Source organism: Malaclemys terrapin, chromosome 12, assembly GCF_027887155.1.
Source record: "Malaclemys terrapin pileata isolate rMalTer1 chromosome 12, rMalTer1.hap1, whole genome shotgun sequence".
Classification (NCBI taxonomy): Eukaryota; Metazoa; Chordata; order Testudines; family Emydidae; genus Malaclemys; species Malaclemys terrapin.
This window is the reverse complement of record NC_071516.1, coordinates 31,793,861-31,820,410: the sequence shown is the minus strand read 5'-3', so window position 1 is coordinate 31,820,410 and position 26,550 is coordinate 31,793,861. Positions and strand designations below refer to the sequence as shown.

The following is a 26,550-nucleotide window of genomic DNA, read 5'->3' as shown; positions in this document are numbered from 1 at the left end:
GAATTTCCTAGTTTTACAATGCTGCTTGTTATTTTGGGCATTGCAGAATTCTGGCTTTCCAACCCTCGTGAACCATTTCAGCCAGGCAGCATGGTCAAGAAAGCAGTTCCAGGTCTCCGCTCACCTTTCATAAGTAGCATGCTGACATCAGCACCCCCTTTTCTCTCTCTGTGGGGGCAAGGGAGCAGTACCAGAGACAGACTGGATTAAATGCTGTTGTGTGTCAGGCAGAGGTCACAGCCTTAGAGTGCATTTTTTTTAAATGACAACGTACATTTCAAATGTCAGGAGTGTCTGGAAAAGGTGGAGAATTTTATGTCAACAGGGCATTCACCTCTCAAAAACAAACACAAAGGTTGCACTGGCAGAATAAAGACACAAACTCGGTTCCACTAACTGCAGGTCACCAACACCATCTGCCCATCAGCCAGACAGCCAGCCCTCAACAAGACCATTTAATCTGCCATCTGCTTGCTAAGGGGGGATAAGCTAAGCCCAGCATTTCATTAGAGCTCACAAAGCTGGAGCGTGATGGGGGTCTGAGATTCTAGGTTAATACATTTTATTTCCGAGAATGAACTAGATTACTACTACTAATGAAAAAGAAAGAAATTTACCGTTTACTCTCATGTCAAATGGTTACCAGATTATTCAGGGGTTGTTTTAAATGGAATAATGGCACCCTGACCATTGTTTATCAGCATCTAGTTGTGTTTAGTGGTGGCTAAATGGGTATCAGAAAAAGAGCACAATGTCCTCCATTGGTCAGCTGCAATGCAGGCAGACAGGCTGGGAGCCCCTCCACACCACTCCGACCCAGAAAAACAAGTCTCTGGAGCAAGAGGAGGGGCTTGCAATTTGGATTAGCATAGACCTGTTTCAGACCAGTCAGGCCAAGCCTAGATTTATACATAACTGAAAATAAATACTCCAACCGCCTGGGAAGTTAGCAACAGCTTACAAAAGGGGAAGTGCACATAGCCTCACACAGCAACGAGTGCTGAAGCTTTAGTGAGAGCAGCATGTATAAAATGTGTTCTGTGCACCATGCTGTTCAGAGGAACATCTCCCTCTACACCAAGGACATTCCAAGCAAGACTGAAAATAGGAGCTGGGACTCAATTAATTTATCTTCTTAGCAGATAAATATTTATCCCAAAACATGAGCACCTGACAAACTAACGTGGAGCACCCTGAAACTCGAGCATTCACCTGGAACGAATTCTGGATTTGTCATACCAGATCAGAACATGGTGCCATCCAGTGTAATATTCTATCAAGAGAAAAGTCCACAATGGCCCTGGTCAATTGTGAAAGGCTCAGACATGAGGAAAATGACTTCTGACCCTGAAGGCAAATCAGCTTATGGCATGAAGCGTGAGATTTGCTTACCCACGGTTGGTACGCTTCTGACCTCTGCTCTGCTCAGTCCATGTCTCCTCATGCTTGCTGTCTGGGAAAGGCAAGACTCTGAACACCAAAGGCAAGACTCTGAACACTCTTCATGTTCCAACAAGACTGATCATGTAAGACTGTGTTCTCTGAAACCATCCTGCTGAAGAAGGATGTTCATAATATTAGCCCAGCTCAGTCTAAGGCAGTTTCAGAGTAGAAGAGTGAGAAAAACTCACTTCTAGCATGGGCCTTGTCTGTGCACCAATTTGCACCTATTTAGTTAAAACAGTAGCCTGTGGGAACACACTTATTTCCACTTAAACCAGACTTATTTAGATTTCATTTAAACCTGCTCCTTATGGAATTAAGCTAAAGCAAAGAAGCCTGGTTAAAAAAAAAACCAGCATGACCCACCAAAGGATTTTAGTGAACTTGTGGTCCTCTACTCCTTAAAGTTGTCTGTCCATGGTCTAGAATGCCCCAGTTTTAGGGGTTGTTAATTTATCATTGGGGGAATTACAGTAGCTGGTGTATTAAGAATGAAGTGGAAATGCTGCTCTAGGTCCCAGGTCTGAACTCAGAAGAGTGCCTGGGCCAGATCACAGTTCTGAACACAACAGGGACAATGCTGCTGCCGCCACTTCAGAAAGAACAAGGCAAACGTCATACTGCTTAATTCAAAAGTTAAACTCCCAAGTTAATGAATGAAGTAATGGCTTCAGAAACATCCTGCCAAGCCTAAAAGGGGTGAGTTAAACTGGACAGGAAAGCTGGAATCAGGGCTAATCACTGTTAATAGTGACTGCTGAAAAACGTGAACCCTGGTCACAAATGAAATACAAATCAAACAGGAATAACAACTGTCCTCTCAGTCCCAGAAAAAGACTTCTGCCCTCCAAACACAGGCAAAGCTAACCCTCCGGCAGTGTCTGGACTCTGCCACTAACCCCAAGTGCTGCGTTTGATGCATCAGTTCCTCACAATCAGCGAACAACATTTTCGTCCAGTTCAGTTCCCAGCCTGCTGAGAAAGAAGCCAGTGAAACACACATGTAATCAAACCTGGCACTGCAGGGCTGCTATTGGGAAGTAGCTCTTCGGCAGAGTTGTGCTACAGGCCTTGATCACAGGGATATTTACAAAGAGGGGCTTGGGGAGGATATTGTGGAAGAGAATACTAATTATGTCACAGCCCTGTCACCAGGTGACATCCTTTTGTACCCCCTTTGTAAAAATCTCAGACCCTCGCCCAAGCCAAGAAAGAGTGCAGCCCTTCCCCTCTCCCTCCAGCACTGCACAACTGGCTTATGGGTGTAGATTTTGTGCTCCTTGTACAGGCCACTGTCACAGGCAGGAGACCCAATTAGACCAACCTCAGGTCAGAGTTAATATAACAGATGATATGCTTCAGCAGTGGTGGGAACCTAAAGCCACTGCTTAGGTCTGATCCAGCATTCCTTGGCGCATGGATGGCCGAGGCAGATGGCCGAGGCAGACAGCCGTGCCCCGCAGTGGCACTTGGCAGGAGGAGGAAGAGGAGGCAGTGGCAGCACTGAATCATAAAGGCAGCTGTAACTGGATGCTAAAAAGACACTATAATGAATTGAGAGCTCCTGCAAGCAGCATCCTGGTTCCTGCTCAGTTGTTGCCATGGACACCGGTCCTCCACTGATCCAACCCACCAAGATCAGGCATTCCTCTGCTGGCGCTCACTTCACTGCCGTCTGCTGGGCTATGGGGCTGCTTGGCAACTTTGCCACAATTCAGCAGCGTGGGGTGAACGCAGGCCTCAGCTACTCTGCCACTTTGAGAGGGCCTGGGGTTGAGACAAGTGAGGGCAGAACAGGCCCATGTGGAGCTCGTCCACACATGGCTTAGCTGGCTGCCCACCCCCTTTCCATGGGGTAGGGCTCCCCTGTGTTCCAAACACGTCTGGTCAGTCTCTTTAGACTGGGGTGTGCCTTGGGGAGAGCGTGTGGGAGGTGGTGCGGCTTAATGGGAAAGGGGGGCTGAAGAGAAGCGAGGCCTTTTATAATATCATGGGGGCTTTCCTGTCCCCCTCTTGGACCAGCACCTTCTGCCAAGCTTGGACAGCTGCCAGCAGGGAGAGAGGGAGCCAGCTTTGAACAGGCAAAGCCTAGGCTGCTTTGGAGATTCAGAAGATGCCCAGGGAACGGTTAATACTGCCCTCTCCCATCCCCTGGTCCCAAGCACACCGCACCTGTGCTCCCCTTACTCACCACACACAGGCCCCAGCAGGTAGGGCCTGTGCTCCAAGCTCCCTGATCACCTCCTGACCCAAGCACACTGCATCTGTGCTGCCTGCACACATACAGACCCCGGCCCCATGCACAGCACCAGTGCTCCCCTCCTAGGCCCAAGCCTGACAAACCTGTGTGCCTCTCCTCAGCGCAACCAGGCCTGGCACCTGAGCTCCCCTCGCCCTTTCCTGCACACAAACAGGATGGTGGGGGAAACCTGTTTTCATTGCATTAGCTACTCTGAAGGCAACAAAAGCAAAGTGATTCAGAGTCACTGCTGCTGTCTTCCCCTGCCCCTCTGGACACTGTGGCTGTATCAGGGTTTGATTAATGCTCTGAGGCAGGAGTAGGCAACCTATGGTACGTGTGCCAAAGGCGGCACGCGAGCTGATTTTCAGTGGCACTCACACTGCCCGGGTCCTGGCCACCAGTTCAGGGGGCTCTGCATTTTAATTTAATTTTAAATGAAGCTTCTTAAACATTTGAAAAACCTTATTTACTTTACATACAACAGTAGTTTGTTTATATATTATAGACTTATAAAAAGAGACCTTCTAAAAACGTTAAAATGTATGACTGGCACGCAAAACCTTAAATCAGAGTGAATAAATGAAGACTCGACACACCACATCTGAAAGGTTGCCGACCCCTGCTCTGAGGACTTCAGAACAATGGCAATTTTAAAATCCACTTGCAGCTAGGATAACTAGGCCCAGCAGGCAGAGTTGGAGCCCAGCTGCCCTGGATTGTCATGTCCTGCCCGCCCACAAACCAGTACTTTGTATCTTTTGATAGGGCGCTCCCCAAAGACACAGTGAGAGAAACTGCCTGATTGCTGCTGCATTTATGGCTCTGCCTTTTCGGGCAGCCAGAGGAAGCATTCCCAGAAGCTCCTCTAAAAAGCTGATTTTTATATAGAGTGGAGTCAGACAGCCCTTGACAGCCCACTTCTGCAGGTACTTTGCTAGCACATCACAGCAGTGAGCGCTGGCCCTGCCCTTCACAAGCAGAATGCTAGAGTAGCAGCAGCAGAGTCCTCACAGCAGGGCAGGAAGAGAAGCCACCGGCCATATGTGGTTCCATGTGTTGCTCCAGTCTGTTTTGACTGGGTGCAGGATGGAGTGTCAACTTGACACAGCAGCTTGGGCCTGCCCCGTGACAAGTCTGCCAGATAACACCATGTGCTGCCCAACGAAGAATCAGCCCAACTGCAATACAGGGAAGCCATGTGGTTTAATTGTTCCTCTATAGGGATCATTCTGTAGCAACAAGGCAGAGACCATGGTTGTCTTCTGCACTGGTCTATCAGGATGAATCGTGTCAGGAGGAATTACTACAGCTTTACCATGAATGGGCGTCAGGCAATCTGCCCATCTCTGGGTCAACTGATCCCAACACTTCACATCTTCAGAGTGCTTAACCAACTGAACTACTGCAAGAACAAGCCATTGTGCCACCTGCCCCCCTTGCCAGCCAATGCGCGGGGTGGGATCTGCATCTTCAGACCAATTTGGTGGCACACGCAGCAGAACTGCATGAGTTTAACATGTTGCAAGTAAAAAACTTACAGGAGACAAATCAGCCCAGCACTGGGTGTTACTGCAACAGCAAACATGGTACAGTGCGTCAAAGGAGCATGTCTAGAATACAAGCAACTAGTCATGTCCAGTGACAGCTTCTAGCTCCATTCCCAGGCCTCTGTTTTACATATAAAATGACACTGCTTATTTGCTGAGACTGCCACTTTGTAGGACAACAGGAATTACTCCCCCCATTCCTCCTCCCAAAGCTACACATCCATGCCCTTTGATAAGTATACACTACCAAACAGTAGAGCTCATGAGCAGAGGGCAGAGATGCAGGAAAGAGCAGGCACTGCCTGACTGATGCGGTGCATAGGTGGAACACACCCAGCTTTCCCACCATTTCCCTTCACTACTTTAGACATCCCTGGAAGGGTCTGATGGTGTTAGGAATTTCCTTGCCAACTCACTGAATCTTGCAGCTCAGTCTGAGCCCTAATTTGACATTCTTGTCATGGAGCTCACTGTGTCACCATTTGGCACTGGGACTTCACTGCAGGGGAAGCTGAGTTGGAAGGGCGATGGTCTTGTTAACACAAACAGTAAAACAAGCGACAACGGAACAGAGGGAGGGAGAAGGCCCGGGACTGGAGGCTGCTTCCCAGGAGATTCTTCTAGTTCTGCTCAGTGAAATCTTTACAGGCTCAAGGCAGAAGACTGAGCTAATAAAGGCCCATCTGAACTTCGATGGGTCATCTTTGTGTTCAGCATTTGTTACGACATAGGCCATTCGCTGCTTTCTGTGCAGAGGCTGTCTGTAACAGATGGCTGCATGCTCCTTACCTGGCAGTCAAAGTCCTGGAAGTTCCGAGCAGCATTCTGTCAATGAGAAAAGAAAAACCATCAGTGTTCAGCACGGCTCCCCCAGAACAATTGACAAACCTGCTGTCAACAGCTAGGCAGGAGGCCCCCTTGGGGGCCTGCGCTTTGGCACAGCAGCTTGGACTTGCTGCTCTAAAGGCCAGTGTGTCACCAGAATGTGAGCTAAATACAGGAAAAACAGTTGGCATTGTGGAGAAAACTCCTTGGAAACCCACTACTGCAGGGACCCATGTGGATCAGCCAATCAGCCCATTGAAGGCCTGGTCTACACTACAAAGTTTTGTCGGCATAACTATGTTGGGTAAAGTCAACATAGCTATGTCAGCAAAACCCCTGGTGTGGACACAGCTACGCCAACAGCAGAGTGCTACTGGCCACTGAGCTGATGCTGTTTGGGGAGGTAGTGTAACTAGGCCAGCAGTCTCCTCCTGCCGGCTCTGCTGACATAGTGGCCAAGACTACTGCAGTGCTTCTCAACCAGGGGTACGCGCACCCCAGGGGTATGCAGAGGTCTTCCGGGGGTACAGTAACTCCTCTAGATATTTGCCTAGTTTTACAACAAGCTACATAGAAAGCACTAACAAAGTCAGTACAAACTAAAATTTCATACAGAATTGCTTACACTGCTCTATATACTATGCATAGAGTACAATATTTATATTCCAGTTGGTTTACTTTATAATTATATGGTAAAAATGAGAAAGTCAGCAATTTTTCAGTGATAGTGTGCTGTGATGCTTTTGTATTTTTAGGTCTGATTTTGTAAGCAAATAGTTTTTAAGTGAGGTGAAACTTGGGGTATTCAATACAAGGTGTCTGGAAAGATTGAGACCCACTGCTCTATTGTACACAAGCACTAAGTCTCTGACCATGTCCAGCATCAGAGGCAGGTTCAAGAACCCTTCAGTGAGTAATTATGGAATAACCTGTCCATAAGTGAAGTGACCTGGAGTGAATGAAGAGCACTAGTTTCATTAGGAGGGTCTGTTTTCAGTTATTTCCCAAACTTTGACAGTTCAGGCTGAATGTCTGCCTCAGGCTGAATTTCTGTTTTGAACATTTTAGCTAAACTGGTCCCACTGTTTCCAAGAAAAAGGTTGTGGAAAAGTATGTTTTTGCCCATGTTAAAAATGCTTACAACCATTTTGTTGAGAACCTCTAGTGCCTTCCTGCTTTGGAGCAGGGTCAGATATGTACCTTTTGCTGTAAAAATCCCCGCAAATTTGTTGATGCTCACACTTTGCACATGGTCAGTAGAGGTTGGTCAGAAGCTGGCAGCTAAATTCTCAGCGGATTCCACAGAAATTTAGCATGTTCCAGCCCAGAGCTGCAGGGGTTGCACAGGCCTTTCCTTGCATAGAGTATTAGGCATCAGAACTGAGAGCAGAGACACTGTCTTGTTCTCTCAATGTTCCCTTAGCAGGTAGTACTCAGGCAGGGTAGAGGAGAAGAAGGCGGCAGCCTGATTCAAATGCAGAAGCATGTGGAGCAGAAAGGGATAAGGAAGGGGGAGGACAGAGGCAGTAGGGTCTATCTCATAAATGAGACTTTAATCCAGGACCTGGAACAGAACCTAGGATTCCTGAGATCCAATATTCCTATGCTCCAGCAAACAACTGTGAAATCCTCTGGCAGAGTGTGTCTCACTAGTGGCTTGTCCATCTAGAGAATCATGGCCAACTAGTGCATGCAGGTAGCTCAAGCGACAGACATCTGTGCTGTGGACCTAAAAGCTCCATCCCTGATGATGATGGAGTTTTCTCAGTTTACTCTTTTAAAAACCTTAGAAAATTACATGCAAGCCCTCCTCCCACCAATATTAAATACAAACGTTTGCAAAATCAAGTACTCAGGACAGGAAATGCCAGAATTAAGACCGTGTAACCTTAATTCAACCCCCTTGTACATATGCATTATGTTACAGACTAATTACATGATCACATGCTACTTTTCCACAGGATCCCTGCCACATTCAGTGCACAAGATGGATCTGCTCTGGGGATGAATCAGGGTTGTGTATGAAGGAGACTATCTTGTTTGTTGCCGAAATCAGAAACTGTGTAGTGAACGATGCAGGGGATGGCAGGAAGGGAAAGGATGGTCTCATGCTTAAGGCAGTTGAATGCTGCCCTGGATAACTGGATTCGATCCCTGCCTCTGCCACAAAGTTCCCTGCTTGTCAAGTCACTTCGTCTAAACTTTTCGCAGGTGGTCACCAAGTGCATATGCCTCATTTTCTGGATGCCCAACTTGAGACACCTGGAACCTGATTTGCAGAAGTGCTGAGCACTCGCAGCTGCAACTTAAGTTACTGGGAGCCATGCTTTGAATGTAAGGTACCATAAAAACAAACACCTGATCTGACAGGAGTGTTGTGCAGAGAAATTCAAGTACTCCAATACTATGGCGATAAGCACCATATAAAAGCGCACGAGGAAATTAATCATTTTATCTCCAGTATAAGAGTTGGCATAACGTGCAATAAATAAGGGAAGGGCCACATGAACAATGAGGATAGAAAGTAGTACTGTATCCGGTGCACTGAATGAGGCAGGGGGTCATGGGGAAAAAACATTACATGACCATGTAACTCAAAACCGCCATAATGCTTATGCACAAGGAGGCTGAATTAAAGGTGCACAGGAAACCTAAGATCAGTTTCTAACCTTTGAGTTCTTGACATTGGTTATTTGTTTATCTGAAGCCCATCCCCCTCCCTATACTTCAGAGCCCAAGCTCCAGCCTGAGTTGCAGTTTCAAAGAGCTGTCTACACAGCTATTTTTAGAGCGCTAGCACATGCCCCCGCTAGCCCTAGCCTGTTGACAATGGGTTGGAAGGCTGGTTCCCTGGGCTCCAAAGCAGTGTGTGGACATAGCCTCAGTATTCTGTTGCACCCAGCGCCCCAAGGAACATGGGTAAGGGACCTGAAGGAACAATCCCATCAATAAAGTGTCATTTTTCAAACAGAAGCTTCTCTGTCTATGTTACAACTACTGTAGCTTTGAAACGGAAACATTTAAAGTTGAATTTCTCTCCAGTTAGGCTCTTCACTGCTTTAATTTCACTGAGCGTGAACAATGAGAACAGACTGATCAATCTAGCGGCTTTCATTTCACGCAGCCTCATGCTGCTGCAGGAGAGCTGATGTCTGCAATCACCACAGGGCAAAGTTTACATTGGAACAGAAGTGTGCTTGTGTTCTTTGAATCATCACACGCGTTATAAAGGTTTGTTACTTTTAGGATTGATGCAAAAGAAACCGTGGTCCTTTCAGTTCAGGCAAGAAATTCACAGACTGGGGTTTTCCCCATTTTCCAAGCAGCTCTGCCATTTTCACATACAGTTTGACTGTTATGTTGCCAGCATCTCTCTAAACTTTAGAACCTTCCCTCATCTGGCAGAAGATAAAAAAAAAGCCACCCAATACCCCTTGTGCTGAGGAGAGGCTCTAGAGAAACACACCCTGGGAACTCTGGTCCCATTAAGCACATTTTGAGCAGCTGTGGTCACACAGGCATGTGAGGTCCTGGTCTTGGAGGTGATGTCAGCTTAGCCATCGAAGATCTGTGTGTGGAATAGCATCAGCTCTTGGTTCTCTGTAAAACCTGACATGCTGAATGAAAGTGGCCTGTTGTGGCATAGCTCCTTTGTATACTCCATTTACTGGTCTTGGAGAGAACGGGTACATTTCCCTATCAGCTCTGGAAGAATTTCAAGCACTAATGAGGCTCTGTTTTGCCTTTCTGAGAGACGTGACCTCATGAAGACATTTTGTTCTTGGACAAACATCAGCATTTGTTCCACCGAGGCCACCCATGGGGGAGGGAGCAAAGGAAAAGGCAACACAGAAACTGGGCCGATGAGAACATTCTCAAGGGGACAGATGCCATTTGCTCCTCATTCCAATTCCTGGCAGAATGACAAGTTCTGACTGGACATGGTTCTGGAGCACTGTCAGGCATGGAGCTGCCTGTTCCATCCATTTTTTCCTCACTCTGCTAGTAGCTCCTGTAACCTTTTGACTAACTAACTAAAGTGAATTAGGTGGCTGATCTGCCATTGTCGTTTGAAGGGATGCACCAAGTACTCCCATAGTGCCACAAGACCCGAACTGGTGTGCTGAGGGGGGATAGCCCTCTCCTTCGATGTGATGAGGAAGAGAGGTCCTCTCTGGGGATCTGGATCATTCTCTGGTGGATTGCAAGTTCCTGCAATTGCTGGAACAACCAAGCTGGGGGTCTAAATTTGGCTATTTACTAAGCATTAAAGAGTTAGGAAGTGCCTAGGTCAAGAATCTCAGCTTGTTGATTAGCTCTGCTGCCTGTCACTCAAATGAGAAGGGATCTAAAATTTCCACCTACCAATCAGTATCTGAGATGATCGATTCCCAGATCTTACTGTGGAAGCCCAGGCGAGTGCATGTCCTGGACAGTCAGGGCTGCAGTGCAGGGGAGCATTAACTGGGCCAGAGTTTCCTTAAGAGCACAAGCCAGTTCAGTGCCCTCATCAAAGACGACAGCACGAAAGGATTAAATATTTGCTGGGCTTTTGTAGCTTTTCCAAAATGCCCCAGTACTGCACTACTTTGCCTTAAGAGGCTACAGCAATGCTCTGCAGAAGCTAGTTAGAATGCCAGGTGAGGTTCCCCTGTCATCAATCTCATGCAGACAGCAGACTTTGAAAGCCAATAGGCAGGTGGGTGAGGTAACATCTTTTATTGGACCAACTTTTGTTGGTGAGAGAGACAAGCTTTCGAGCCACACAGAGCTCTTCCTCAGGTCTAGGAAAGGTACTCCCAGTCTCACAGCTAAATACAAGGTGGAACAGATTGTTTAGCATAAGTAGTTAGCACATATTGTAAGGGACCATTACCTCACCCACCTTATCTCTCTAGTATCCTGAGACGGACATGGCTAAAGCTACATTGCATACAATAGGCATGTAGGCCGTTTTGCAGGTAAGGAAGTCATGGCATCACGTCATGAGAGAGAATCTGGTATCTCCTATAATTTCTATCACCTGCTAGAGATCTCTTACCGCCCAGGGTTTTAGTGATGCCACCTGCCACACAATTTCCACCCCCACCCACAGGACTTCATAGCATAGGCTGCATCACATTGGCAGAGTTGGATAGGGGTCCTCATCAGAGCTATCAGTGCTGCTCCTAAATGGTCTTTGGGGAGTGGAGAGCAATTGCCATTTCTAAGCATTTAAGCTAGTTCACGCTGTGACTGGAGAGTCTGGCCACCAGGATTCCTGACTGGCTGCACATGGACACAGAGTTAGCTCGAGTCCGGTGAGTGAGAGTGGAGGGGCAGTAAGCATTACCTTATCGTTCAGGAGGGGTTTGATCTCTGTCAGCTGCACATCCTGCAGTTCATCCATGGCAACGGGTGTAGAGTCGTATAATCTGCAGAGTGGCAAATCAGTGACCCTGGAACAGAAGGAAAGGACAGGGTTAGAGATGATGACATTTCAAAAGAATCCTCCCCACTGTGACCAATGGCTATGCTTACAGCACAGCTACTAGGATATGCTAAGCCTGAAACCTCCTGGCCTTGTTCGCAGTGAAACATGGCATGTCTACAACACAGTGGGGAGAGCAGCTTGAGTGAGTCACACCAAGTGACCTCCCCGCACTGCAGGGAACCCCTGCTAGGAATCTCTCACCCGCTGAAAACTGTGCAACACACTGGCCTCCCCACACACACACTCCATCAGTTCTCATGCAGGAGACCTGCAGGGCACGCAGCTCTGATGCTGTAGAGCTTCCCACTTGTGCAACACCACAGAATTTAACCTAGCAGGAAGATCATGGCCCTGAGTATGTTGTATGGATCTGCTCTTTTAGTGGCACTGGCGCTTTAAGACTGCTCTGCTCAACAAAAAACAGCTGAGATACAGCACCTAGAAGGGATAATGGAACAGACGCAGTTCCAGTTGTGTCTGATCCGGGATTAAGTCCCGGCAATCTCTGACAAATGCCATCACCATTTCCAATGGCACCCCCACATTAATTAGGTTACGCAAGACCTGCCCCACCAAGAGTAGACAGAGGAACTTCAGTAGAACCTAAACAAGCTTCACTTGTAAGCTCCTAAGGCAGGGACGGTGTTTTTGCTGTGTGTTCGTACAGCACAGAGCACAATTGGGTCCTGGTCTATGATTGGGGTCCTCAGGAACTACCACAATACAATTAAACAACCATCCAGGTGAACGAACAGCACAATGGCAGATGGAAATCACTGGTGACAAATGCAAAGTAACACACACTGGAAGGAATATTAAATATTCCCACACATGCTGGGTTCTGTACTAATTATAACCACTCAGTAAGACCTGGGCATCATTGTGGGCAGCTCAGTGGAAAACTCTGGTCAATGTTCAGGAGTGATAGAAAATCACTAACATGTTTCCCTGGAGCTGCAATTTCTGCATTAGGATGAGTTGGGAGATATTTTAAGCCTGATTTAAACTACTTCTATGTTATGTGATTCCCAGCTCGGGTACACATACTTGCACTAGCTCAATGAATAAATAGCAGTGTAGCATGGGCAGTGGCAGTGCAGGCGTGGCTGAGCTGTGCCGAGTACGGACCCACCATTTTCAGGCATGTTAGGCACTGCCCATGCTACACTGCTATTCATGTAGTCACAGGACAGAAAGAGGGGGTTATGGATTACAGATTGTTGTATAAGTCATAAATCCAGTGTGTGTTCAGTCCATAAGTTTTAGTGTCTAGCAGAGTTATGCATTTAAGCTCGCAGGCTCGTCTTTTGAAAGAGTTGTGCAGGTGTCCTTTCAGGATAACGACTGACAGGTGAGAAGTGTGATCGGTTTGTGAGAAGTGTTCACCCACAGGTGATAGGGTGTTTTTGTGTTGTCATTTTCCTATTTCATTCAAGAGCCCTCTTTTTGTCCTGCAGAGGTGTGAACGGAGCCACTCTACCTTGAATGGTCCCTTACAATATGTTCTCACTACTCATGTTAAACAATCTGTTCCACCTGGCATTCTGCTGTGACGCTGGGAGTACCTTTCCCAGACCTGAAAAAGAGCGCAGTGTGGCTGGAAAATGTACACTGCAAACTGAATGGCTGCCCATTTGGTATTACATCATATTACACAGACATGCCTAGCTGCATCTGACCAATCTATTAGATGAGCAAGAAGAGGCAGCTAAAATGATGATTACAGCTCACTGTGATCTTTCTGACAGTTCTAAATTGGATCACTCCCCTTGCTCACCCCAATGTTCATCATCCTGTATTTCTGGTTCGATACGAGGCTTGCGATAAAGCTGTCAATTCAATCTCTCCATGCATGGATGCAGGAGTTTACTCTAGGTCTGGTTGCAGCAGATTCTTTTCATGCTCAAATAAAACAGTTCATGTAGCACACATGAAAGTGAGGCCTTGTCAATACTACAGAGTTTTGTCGACGCAAGTTACGCCAATGATCAAAACCTGCTATAATTACATCGCTTCTGTGTGTTCACACAACACTCCTTGTGTCAGCAGAGCACGTCCACAGTTGGTGCTCTAGCACTGACAGTGAGAGCACTGCACTGTGGGTATCTATCCCACTGTGTTACTCACCACCTTCTGCAGCTAGGAATTGTGGGAAGGCGGAGTGGATAGCAGTGCATCATGGGTGTGGGGTCAATAGCCCATGATGCAGTTTTTTCCGTCCCATCATTCCATGGGCTTCCGACTGTGTTTCATGACATTTTTCAACAGCCCTTGTTTACTGTGCACCCGCCATCTCTGTCTGAAAGCATGGATCCTGCTCTGCTCTCTGCTGCTGTGGTCACTGCTCTGAACACATCATGGCTGGTCATGCAGTGTATCATGAGTTCCCAATCTGAACAGAATCAGAGGTGCCTGACCTGCTGTGTGCCATGGAAAGAAGCAACACCAGATTACTTTTGACATTCACGGAGCAGCTACACATGGTGGACCATCACTTTTGGGCTCGGGAAACAAGCATTGAGTGGTGGGATCACATTGTTAGGCGGGAACCTTTGGATGCGCAAAGCCACCTTCCTGGAACTGTGTTCGGAGCTCGCCCCAGCCCTGCGGGGCAAGGACACTCGAATGAGAGCTGCCTTTTTGGTGGAGAAGTATGTGGCAATCACTGTGTGGAAGCTAGCAACCCCAGACTTCTAGTGGTGGGTCGTGAATCAGTTTGCAGTTGGGAAGTTCACCATTGGGGTTGCATTAATGAAGTGTGCAGGGCCATTAATCACATCCTGCTACAAAGGACTGTGACTCTTGGCAATATGCGTGAAACAGTGGATGTCTTTGCGGCAATGGGATTCCCTGAGGAGAGGTGATAGCTGGCACGCATATCCCAATTTTGGCCCTGGACCATCTTGCAATGGAGTACATCAATAGGAAGGGCTAGTTCTCTATGGTATTGCAGGCGCTTGTGGATCACTGTGGGCGTTTCACTGACATCAACGTGGGATTGTCCGGGAAGGTGCATGACACATGCATCTTCAGGAACGCATCTGTACAGAACGCTGCAAGCAGGGACTTTCTTGCCTGACCAGAAGATTCCAATGGGGGATGTTGAAATGCCCATAGCAATCCAGGGAGTCCCAGCATACCCCTTATTTCCATGGCTCATGAAGCCTTACATAGGAAATCTGGACAGCAGCAAGAAGCGCTTCAACAATAGGCTGAGCAGGTGCAGAAAGGTGGTATAACGTGCCTTTGGCAGGAGGCTAAGGGTGAAAAATTTCCCCTGGGGTGGAGCGTGGAGGCCGATTGCCTGATACCAGGGCTATTAGAGGGGCACAACAGGGAGCTATTCGAATCAGGGAGGCTTTGAGGCAACATTTTGACAATGTGCACCAGTAATGTCTCTTTCTATGCCGCACTCTGCCATGCTTTGTTAACCTGCTGCCTTGCATGAAAATTTTAATGACTGTGATTTGTAGTCAGCAAATGATCAAATTGCAACTGTGTATTAATTCCAGCAGCAACCCGTGTGTAGGAGACAAACAAAGATTGGCTATCTTTCAGAGAGTATGTTTTTATTAAATACCAATTAACAACACACACAAAAGGCTTGGTGGGGAGGGAGATAACAATGAAGGGCAGTCTATGTTCTGGTAGCTGTGTTAAGTCCAGCAATCATTTTGAAAGCTGTCTGAAAGGGTGGAGTGAACGGGGTACTGAGAAGGGCTGTGAAGTTGCAAGGAATGTGTGCGGGGAGTTTGGTGAGGACATGGAAAGCAGTTCTGTATTGGCTGCAGAGGGGGGCCAACCACGTATGAATTCAGCCTGCAGTGTGATTAGAGACTTCAACATCTCCATATGCTCCTCCATCACTTTTATCAGCCGCTCCTGGCCCATTCAAATTCACTCCTAGCTCTCCATTCTGTCCTATCTGTATTATAATTTTCTTTTAAAGTCTCTCTCCACACCCTGCATTCCTGTTTTTTGGCTTCTGAGGATTGGAGCACCTCTTGAAACATGTCCTCCTTGCTCCTCCTTGGTTGCTTCCTTATCTGGTGGAAGCACTCCGCTGGTGTCTAGGGGGTTCCCCTGAAGGCCACATCTGCAAAAACACAAGAAATAATAAACAGAAGCATGATTTTTAGTGCACGAACAGCACCAAATTATTGTAGTAAGATGCACCTCTTTTTAAATATGAATCAGTTTCTCACTGTCCCTTGGCAAGCATACAGCTCGGTGAACGCCCTAAACATGATGAATTCAGCCCAGGGAGGGGGATGCTCAAGATGGGGCACAGGGTCTAGCAGGTTTTTTAAGGGGATCACTGCAGGCGACTAGGGATACTATTGTAAATTCTGCCACCATTTTCCACAGGCAGGGGTCATTGAAGCTGATATCTCACTCCTGAGGGTAAGCAAGGATGCAACGGTGCATCTCCTGCATGCATGCGGCTTCAGACCAGGTCCCTATACTGTTCGCCTGTGAGCTGCTTTAGTCCCTGTACAAATGACTGCCGATTGGTGCGGGAAAGTTTCCTACAACGGGGGAAGGAAGCAAGCAGCTCTGCCAAGGAATCTTTGGCAGAGGATTGGTGAGTACCTGCATGAAAGTTTCCTGGAGATCTCTCTGGAGGATTCCCCTGAAATCTCAGTGTGCATTGACACACTATTCCGCCACACTGCTTAGGTGCACAAGGGAAGGTGGAGCACACTCAAACGCAGCTAGTCTTGTACACTTCTATCCCTTCACCCACTTCTAGAATATACAAAGCAAAGGACAGCTCTACTTCATATAACTGAGCAACATCAACTAAAAAAGATCACTTACCAGAGCTCTCCTCTCCTGCATCATGCGTGCCAGAAACAGACTGCTGGGACTGGCTAGACCCCTCCGGAGTGGAAAAGAGGTCTTGACTCACTGCACCATCGGATGGCCCTCCCATGGGCTCCACATCATCCTCCAATTCGACCCCTTTATCCATGACTTTATCCTTGGGGTTTAGTCTGCTGTCCGCTTTCTCTAGCCCCGCCAAAGTATCCATGGGGCTCTTGGTGGTGGATGTGGGGTCACCGCCGATGATGGCGACCATCTCCTAATAGAAGCAGCAGGTCTTCAGCGCAGCACCAGAGGGATGGTTTGACTCCCTTGCCTTCTGGTACGCTTGCCTCAGCTCCTTTATCTTTGCACGGCACTGATGCGTGTCCCATTTGTAGCCCTTATCCAACATGCCATGAGAAATCTGACCAGGTATCGAAGTTCCTACGGCTGGAGTGAAACTGGGACTGCACAGCCTCCTCTCCCCACAGTCCAGCAGATCCAACAACTTAGGTGTGCTCCCACCAGGTGAGTGTTTGCTGCATGGAGCTGCCACAGTCAGCTGGGAAGATGCAATGTGAGCTCTCCACACTGACCAAACAGGAAGTAGAATTTCAAAATTCCCAGGCCTTTAAAGGGGGAGGGGCGGATGCCTGTGTACCTGGGTGTAGGGCAGTGGAGTTCAAACTGCTGACCAGAGCAATCAGGATTGGCATTGTGGGACACCTCCTGGAGGCCATTTACAGCGACATAAGCAAACGCAGTGTCTACACTGACACTTTATCGATATGACTTTGCTGCAAAAAGCTCTACTCCTCTTGTCAAGGTAGTTTTATTTTGTCGGCAAAGCAGGAGAGTTTTGTTGGCAGAAGGAGCACTGTAGTGTGTACACCGCCACTGTTGTGTTGACGAAAGCTGACTTTTGTCGCCAAACTCTGTAGCGTAGACAAGGCCTCAAGTCCTCACAATGGTTCTGCCATTTCCCACTCGCCCACGTATGATATACGGTTAAAACAATACCTATGTTAAAAGAACTAACAGGGGAATGCATCTCCTCCCAATTGCTACTAGGGAATTGGGGATGAGCTGTGATTTTTATTCTGAATTTAACCTCAACATGAGAGGAAGCAACTCCTAGCCAGAAGCTGCCCTGCAAGACACAGACAGTCTGGCAGGTCATTCTCATAATGTCAGCATACTGCTCTCCCTCCTCCCAGAGCTAATGCCCTAGCAACAATAGAGACAAGACATAAATCAGCACAGAGCCAGAATGATTTTATTCCAGCTTAATCTCTCTGCAGAGCTGCATTAAGAAAATCCATTGCCCCACTCTCCTCCTGCTGCCCTATTAGTCCTGTCCAGGGCACTCCCCCACAACACAAGTGGTTGGAACACTCTCACAAAGCGCAAAAATCCTCTATGTTCTCATCAGTCCTGCCCAAAGGAAGGATTAGCTCTTATCCAGGCAGCCTGGATAATGAAGAGAGGGGCTGGACTATCAGCAGATGCACTGCAAGCCACACCCTGCTAGCTGAAATTCTGGGAAGGAAGTATGTAGAGCACAAGATCAAGAAAAATTAGATTGTACACAAATCTGATCACCCCCCCCCCCCCCCCACACACACACACACTTCCATCCTGCAACAGAATAGAGGGTCCTTCCCCCAGGATTTTACACTCTCCAGCTGCTGATGATCTGAAAGCAAAGCCAGAGTGTGCGTGGGTGAAGGTTACAGGAGCTGAACGGGTTTTGAGCTGACAGCAGAAGGTGACAGACTGCCCCTTATATCAGGAGAGTTTACCCCCTGCAGCTGGCTTAACTCTCCTCTGAAGGAGAATGTCCTTTGGGCCAGGCACTTGCAGGAAGGGAATGCTGACAGGACCCTTGGAAGCTCTCTCCCATTCAACAGAATGCTCCAACCCACCGCGGTCCGACTCCTTAGAGTACTGCTCTGGCAGCTGGCCAGGCAAAAGGCTTTAATGCCACCTTGGAAACCTCATTACCGTTGGACTCACAGTCCTCCTGCCTGGCCCAGATTGGCTGCCACACAGACAAGGAGTGTGGCTGGTGCAGAATGGACGCTTGAGGCAAGAGTTCTACTGGGTAACACAGGCCATGAAGAGGTGTCTTCCCAGAGTCTCCTACGCAACCAAAGCCATGCATAGCCCGAACACTTCTTTGCTTGGGTTCCTCCAACTGAAAACGCACCAGAAGGCTGCATCTGGGGTGGGAAGCCACATCTGATGGCTGCTCTGACTTGCTGGTGGAGCAGTGAAAGGCTCAGGAACAACTTGGAGAGAGACTAGAGTCGCCTGTAAAATGCAGATAATACTCCCCCCGTCTTGGTCTTGTCGATGTAGCTTGTAGCTTTCTGGGCTTTCACATACAGCACCTAGCTTCCCCCCAATTTCAGATGCTAGGTCCTACTGCAATACCGGTGATTAACAACAACAAAACACTCATGTTAGCCTGGTAACAGTTCACTTCCTACTCTCCTACTGTTACCACGGCCTAGCATTAAAGTTTATGAGCCAGCCAGCAGCTCTTTGGACGACTAATCCAGTGCTTCACAACTTTAAACATATTCACGCTGGGCAGCAGGCTTCCCAAGGCCCATCGTTTAGTATGCGGCAGGCTGAGAACCGTACAGATCATCTCCTCAAAGGGTAGTGGGGTTTAGTATCGCCTGCCTGCAACTGAAGAGGCAGGCAGACCCGGTGGGTCCTTCAAGAGCAATGCCATTTCCACTCTGCCGGGTTATAACATTAACCTTAGCGTTCATTCAAAATATGACAGCAAGGAGAAGTGTCCAAAAGTGTGAGAAACACTCAAGTGAAAAGGAAGAGCTCTGCAGAAGGCAGGGTGCAGCTGAAACAACAGTTTCATATGGAATGATCTACACAGGCATTTCTCTTTATATGGCTCAGTACAGTATCCTGGGCAAATGCTCCCTACACTTGCATTTGCACACAGATGACACTCTCAGGAAACTCCTCCTAAACCAGTTTTTCCTTCCCAAAGGCTTCTTGGAGATTTGGATAGATCTGCACTCTCCGGAAATGGGTTACAGAAGCATAAAGACAAAGTCACCTGGAGGATACATAATTGACAAGGGGCCTGGAGCCCTGAGTAGGGGACAGGAAAGTCCTAGAGGTACAGGGGATGGAAGGGTGCAAATACCCTCTTGCAGAAATCCTCAAACTCAAACAAGCCCTCAGTAAATCAGATCCTCGCTGCTGATAATAAGTGGAAGCCCCATTATCCCGCCAGAGCATTAACAATGCTCCCACTGAGGGCTTGCTTATGTGGAAACAGGAGCTGAAATCATGCATGTACATGCTATTTCAGAATAAGAGTGCCCTAAATAGACAGGTAAAATTTTCATTTAAATTATACTGAAATAGAGTGCTCTTATTGTGAAAGAAGTGTGTACACCCACAGAACAGCCCCAGGATAGCTGAAGGTGCGAATGACAACCCTGTCGGTTATTGTAACTCCAGTTTCTGTGCAGACAAGCCCTCAGAGTGCTGTCCCTCACTCAGAATCAGAGGCCTGAAACACTCACTAGCCTCTTGCAATGTACCTGCTTTAACATTCTCATATATCATGGAAACAGAATCTCCCACACACCACCTGGGAGAAAGGGCATAATTACTTTCCAGAGTCAGCCACTGTGCAACAAAACTTTGTGCTCTGCTGCTGCAAGTCCTTCTACATTCATCATAACCAATCCAGAGCTTCTAATTTATCAGCTCCATGACTTGTCACACTCCTGCCTTTACAAATTACATTAGACTTGTCACATCTCTCACAGGGACAATTCTTTAATACAGTTATTAAGCTACGGTGCAAAACATGTAAAGAATAACCCTGGGAAAATGTATACTTCTCTCAGTAAAAGATATTCCCTCACCTACCGTCTCTCTCATATCCTGGGACCAACACAGCTACAGCACTACTTGTCTCTGTCAGCCTAGCAGAGACTGTGCGCGTTGGAAGCCTGTTCTCCAGAGAGCGTGTAGGTTTAAAGCTGTAACAAACTGGGTTAGTCTTCCAAAGGGCTGCTTACTCTTCCTTAAAGACTTGAATAAGCAATTCTTATGGATATGAGAGGCCAAGAAGGAAGTTCCTTCCAAAGGGGATCTGGGAATGGGAGATGGGACACAAGGTCAAAACTAGGGTTTGCAGACTGAGTAAGATGCTCAGAAGCCTGCTCATTTCCTTGCATCCTGGACATTTACTCAGCATTCACACTGCTGCAGCCTTGGAGAGGCCCTTCCTCAATTATCTTCTGCAGAAAAACGTTTCTCCTGCACACTGCCTGCCTTTGTCCAACCCCGTGTTTGAGCCACTTCTTTCCAATAGCTGTGCATACAGCTCCTCTAGACCCCTTTGATTATGCGCACCTTAATCTTGGCACATTCCTCTTTCCAAGTAATAAAACCCTCATTTATAGCCCTGGAGACCCTTTATTATCCTTGCTGCCCTCTGCTTTTTCCTCAGTTCTTCACTAATTCTTCTTGAGCTGTCATTAGCCATCTGTACAGGCCAGCCCAAGTCCTATATTTATACATGCAGGTTAACAGTAACCTTTCAGCTATGGAGGTAAGGGTCCAAATTTCTCTTTCAATGTCTAAACACTCTACCAAGTTTGCTACTCCCTCTTCATTCCCTAGCCCCTACATTTTTGGTGTTGAACCAGCAACGATGACAGCATATTCTACCATATTTCCAGTTCCTTGGCACACAAGTCAAATTGTCAGCATTCTGAGAGAGAACTGAAAAACTCTAATCACGATAGAACATTGTTATACACATAAAAATATATTAGAGTTGGAAAAAATACAGAGAAGGGCAACAAAAATTATTAAGGGTATGGAACAGCTTACATCTGAGGAGAGCTTAAAAAGACTAGGATTATATAGCTTGGAAAAGAAATGACTAAGGGTGGTGGGGAATATAATAGAGGTCTATAAAATCATGAATGGTGCAATTCCCAGACAAAGGGAGCTGCAGAGCCAGCGCTTGTGGCGGGAGCAGTGCACAGAGCCCCCCGGCCGCCCCTCCTCCTAGGAGCTGCAGGGATATGCCGGTCGGAGCCGGGTAGGGAACCTGCCAATCCGCACCAGCACGGGTCCCGGGCCATGCGCCCACTACCAGGCCCCACCTCCCAGCACCAGTGGAGGTCCAGGACTGTGCGCCGCCGCCTGGCTCCCCCCTCCCAGCACCAGTGGGGGTCTCTGGCCACATGCCACTGCCCAGCCCCTCCAGCACGGGTCCTGGGCTGAGCACCACTGCCTGTCTCCCCCCACCCCCGCCAGCACTCCTCCCCCAGCACTCGCAGCGCCACTGGACTGCCCTCCCAGAGCACTTATAGCCCCCGCCCAAGTTTTAGTTAGGGGTATATAGTAAAAGTCATGGGCAAGTCATGGGCTGTGAATCAAGGAACCAAAGGACATGAAAAGAAGAAATTCTTGAACTGCCTATACACCTATGCTAGGAGCCTGGGTAACAAACAAGAGGAACTGGAATTACTCATTTATTAGCATAAATTTGACCTAGTTGGTATTTCTGAAACCTGGCTGTATGACTTGCACTATTGGAATGTTAAAGATCAATGGTTATAGCATATTTAGGAAGGATTGAGTGGGCAAAAGGGGAGGGGAAGTAGCACTCCATATCAAGAATACCATTACCTGTTTCTTTAAATGCTTATGGATCAAAGTCCTAACAGATAAAGCACAAGATAGGGTATTAGTTGGTGTCTGCTACAGACCCCCAAATCTCACTGAGGAACAGGATGGCTGCTCCTTATGTGTAGGGAAAAAAAGCGGAGTGATCATGAAGGACTTAAATTTGAGTGACACATGCTGGAGGTCTGATACTGCTAGTACTAACACAGCCTTGGAATTTCTAAACATTATAGGTGACAATTTCCTAATTCAAAAAGTATTTCAGGCAACATAGGGGAACTCTTTATTAGGCCTTGTCCTAACAGATAGAAAGGAACTGATCGTAGAACTAAAAACTAATGGTAGCTTAGGTACAAGTGATCATAACTTGACCACATTTTTACTATGCAGGCAGGAAAAAAGTGCAGATCAGGAATAAATATACTTGATGCTTCAATAGGGCCAATTTTACAAAGCTGAAAACAGTTGCAAGCCAAATCAGCTGGGAGGAAGAATTGAATCAGAAAAATGTGAATGATAATTGAGAATTATTTAAGATCACCTTACTAGATGCACAAAAAGCCTCAATCCCACAACCATGGAAGAAGGCTGTGCTGGTTAAAAAAAAAAAAAAAAAAACATCCTGGTTGAGAGGGGAAGTTAAGGCAGCTGTAAAAAATAAACTATTACAAAAGGAAGAAAGGGAAAGTTGATAGTAATGAATATAAATCAGAAGATAAGAATTGTAGAAAAATGATTAGAGAAACAAAGGGACACAGGGAGAAATCTATGGCCAGCAGCGTTAATAACATAAGACAGAGTTATTTAGAGATATGAAGAACAAAAGGAACCCTGACAATAGTTCCATTACTAGAGGAAAATGGAAGAATTATCAATAACAATGCAGAAGTGTTCAATAAATATTTCTATTCTGTATCTGGGGAAAATACACATTACACAGTCTCCACATATGGTGATAACACTCTTGCCATTTCACCAGTTTGTTACACAGAAGCTACTGAAGTTAGACATTTTTAAAATCAGCAGGTGCAGTAAACTTGCTTCCAGCAGTTTTAAAAGAGATGGCTGAGGAGCTTCCTGGACCATAATATTGATCTTCAATAAGCCTTGGAACACTGGGGAAGTTCTAGAGGACTGAAAGAAAGATACCGTTATGCCAATATTTAATAAGGGTAAATGGAATGACCCAGGTAATTATAGGCTTGCCTGCCTGACATAGATGCCAGGCAAGATAATGGAGCAACTGATACTGGACTCAATAGAGAATTAAAAGGAGAGTAATGTACTTAATGCAAATCAACATGGATTTATGGAAAATATATCTTGTAATCTCATAGAAAAAGAAAGTTAGTTTGACGAGTTTGGTTGAGTCAAAGTGGGTGAGGTAATATCTTTGATTGGACCAACTTCTCTTGGTCAGAGAGACATGCTTTCAAGCTTATCCAGAGCTCTTCTTCTGGTCACAAAAGTGGGTACAGTAAACAATATGACCCTAACCTTCTCTCTCTAATATCCTGGGATTGACATGGCTACAACAATACTGAATAGAAGTTTGGTTGATAAAAGTAATGGTGCTGACATAATGTAGCTAGACTTCCCATAAAAAATGGAAAATGACTGCCTAGGAAGGAGTACTGCAGAAAGCAATCTGGGGGTCACAGTGGATCACAAGCTAAATATGAGTCAACAGTGTAACACTGTTGCAAAAAAAGCAAATATCATTCTGGGATATATCAGCAGGAGTGTTGTAAGCAAGACACGAGAGGTAATTCTTCCGCTCTACTCCGTGCTGGTAAGGCCTCAACTAGAGTATTGTATCCAGTTCTGGGCACCACATTTCAGGACACAGACAGGGACAAACTGGAGAAAATCCAGAGAAAAGCAACAAAAAATTATTAAAGGTCTAGAAAATGACAACCCATGAGGAAAGACTGAAAAAATTGGGTTTGTTTAGTCTGGAGAAGACAAGATTGAGGGGGGACATGAACAGTTTTCAAGTACGGTGCGTAAAAGGTTGCGACAAGAAGGAGGGTGAAAAACTGTTCTCCTTAACCTCTGAGGATAGGACAAAAAGCAATGGGCTTAAATTTACACCTGGGGATTTCTGGGCCAAAAAAATTAAAATTCTTCACACAACATTTTAAAATTCTGCAAAGTTCTGCATATTTTATTTGTCAAAATAAAGCAATATATCACACCAGTTCCAATTATTTTGGTAATTTATTTCAAAATGCCTGTCAGCAAGTAACAATACAGACAACAAAGTATATTTCTCCAGGAGAGGAGAGTTAAAGAAACCCCTACGACAACCCAGTTTCTGTTTCTCTGTTCATTGTTGAGCAATCAGTCTGGCTGTGTCACACATGCGAGCTGGGCACATCTTGAGAGAAAGCTCTGCCCTTCTGGTCTTTTAGTCGATGGTCAATTTTTCGCCCTGCTCCCATAGGGTTACCATATAGAAGTTCCCAAAGAGAGGACACTATCAGGGGAAGGGGCAGCTGAAGGGGGGGAGGGGAGGCCTCAGTTGGAGGGTGCTGGAAGGGTGTGTGTACTGGGAGGGGGTATTTGGGAGTGGTGGAGGGGGCTGTGTGAGGCATCCCCAGCTGGACACCTGCATCCCTTCTCCCCAGAGCTCAGGGAGAAACAGCCTGACGCTGGGTCCCTGGCTTGTATGAAGTTTCCTGAATGCCACCTCTTTCCTTCAAGGTGGTCTGCAAACTGCAGCTGCCGGGAACACTCTAGCTCCCCCTCCCCCTGGCAGTGTTCTCTATTTGCGAGCTGGAGAGCCAGGCTCTGCAGGGCCCAGCGACCCCTAATGGTGGCCAGGAGCTCTGCAGTGCCAATTCTGTGGGGAAAAAGGAAATTCTGCACAGAACATTAATTCTACACAAATTCTCCATTGCATAATTATGCAGAATTCCCCCAGGAGTATAAATTACAGCAAGGGAGGTTTAGGTTGGACATTAGGAAAAACTTCCTAACTGTCAGGGTAGTTAAGCACTGGAAGAAACTGCCTAGGGAGATTGTGGAATCTGCATCATTTGGAGGTTTTTAAGAACAGATTAGGCAAGCACCTGTCAGGAATGGTCTAGTTATTACTTAGTCTGCCTTGAGTGCAGGGTACTAGACTAGATGACATACTGAGGTCCCTTCCAATGCTACACTTCCATGATTATATGATTCTGTAAGGCGTTTGACTTGGTACAACACAACATTTAGATTTAAAAAACTAGAAAGATATCAAATTAACATGGCACACATTAAATAGATTTACAACTGACTAGCTGATAGGTCTCAAAATGTAATTATAAACAGGAAATTGTCATCCTATGGAGTCTCACAGGGACCGGTTCTTGGTCCTATGCTATTTAACAGTTTTATCAATGACCTGGAAGAAAACAAAATCATCACTGATAAAGTTTGCAGATGACAAAAATAGGGAGAGTGGTAAATAAGGAAGAGGACAGGTCAGTGATTCAGAGCAATCTGGATCACTCTGTACAATGGACACAAGCAAACAATGTGTGTTTCCATACAGCTAAATGCAAATGTATTCATCCAGGAATAAAGAATGTAGGCCATGGTTACAGGATAAGGGCTCTATCCTGGGAAGCAGGGACTCTGAAAAAGATCTGGGGGTCAGGGTGGATAATCAGTTGAACGTGAGCTCCCTATGTGATGACACTGTGTCCAATCCTGGGATGCACAAACAGGGGGAATCTCATGTAGCAGTAGAGAGGTTCTTTTTACCTTTGTATTTGGCACTGGTGTGACCCCTGCTGGAATAGTCTGTCCAGTTCTGGTGCCCACAATTCAAGGATGGTGATAAATTGGAGAGGGTGTGAAGAAGAGCCACAAGAATGATTAAAGGATTAGAAAACATGCCTTAGAGTGATAAACTCAGGGAGCTTAATCTATTTAGTTTAACAAAGAGAAGGTTAAGGGATGATTTCATTACAGTCTAAAAATATCTTCAGAAGGATCAAATATTTAATAATGGGTTCTTCAGTCTACTAGAGAAAGGTCTAATATGTTACAGTGGCTGGAAGTTGAAGCTAGACAAATTCAGACTGAAAATGAGGCATAAATTTTTAACAGTAAGACTGAGTAACCATTGGAAACAACTTAACAAGGGTTGTGGTGGATTCTACATCAATGACAGTTTTTAAATTAAGATTGGATAGTTTTCCAAGATGTGCTCTAGGAATTATTTTGGGGAAGTTCTCTGACCTGCGTTATGCTGGACGTTAGACTAGATGGTAAGAACAGTCCCTTCTGGCCATAGAATCTATGAAATGTCAGGCTTCAGGCTTTTACCTTTGGCAGGGTGGAATTCTACAATTCTCCCACTCTTAGACTAGGCCCCGTGTACCAACCATTCTCACCCCACATGTCTGTCTGAGTTCAGACACCTTCTTCCCTTCAGGAGTCTGTGATCAATAACGTACAGTCAGCAGCCTTCTTAAGAGTTGTGGGGTTTTTTAAGTAGTAGGAGCAAACCTTTTTAGAGAAGAAAA

General features: G+C 46.5%; 1 protein-coding gene across 3 annotated transcripts in view; it reads right to left on the bottom strand.

Annotated features, from left to right (window-relative positions):
• NDRG3 (NDRG family member 3) overlaps positions 1–26,550 on the bottom strand; it is a 106,540-nt gene that overhangs the window by 31,641 nt on the left and 48,349 nt on the right. For all 3 annotated transcript variants that reach the window (XM_054045557.1, XM_054045558.1, XM_054045559.1), the window contains 2 exons: positions 11,390–11,495; positions 6,022–6,057 (listed from right to left, as the gene is read on the bottom strand). In XM_054045557.1, the coding sequence (XP_053901532.1) occupies positions 6,022–6,057; positions 11,390–11,495 (142 nt within the window). The remainder of the gene's footprint in view (positions 1–6,021; positions 6,058–11,389; positions 11,496–26,550) is intronic.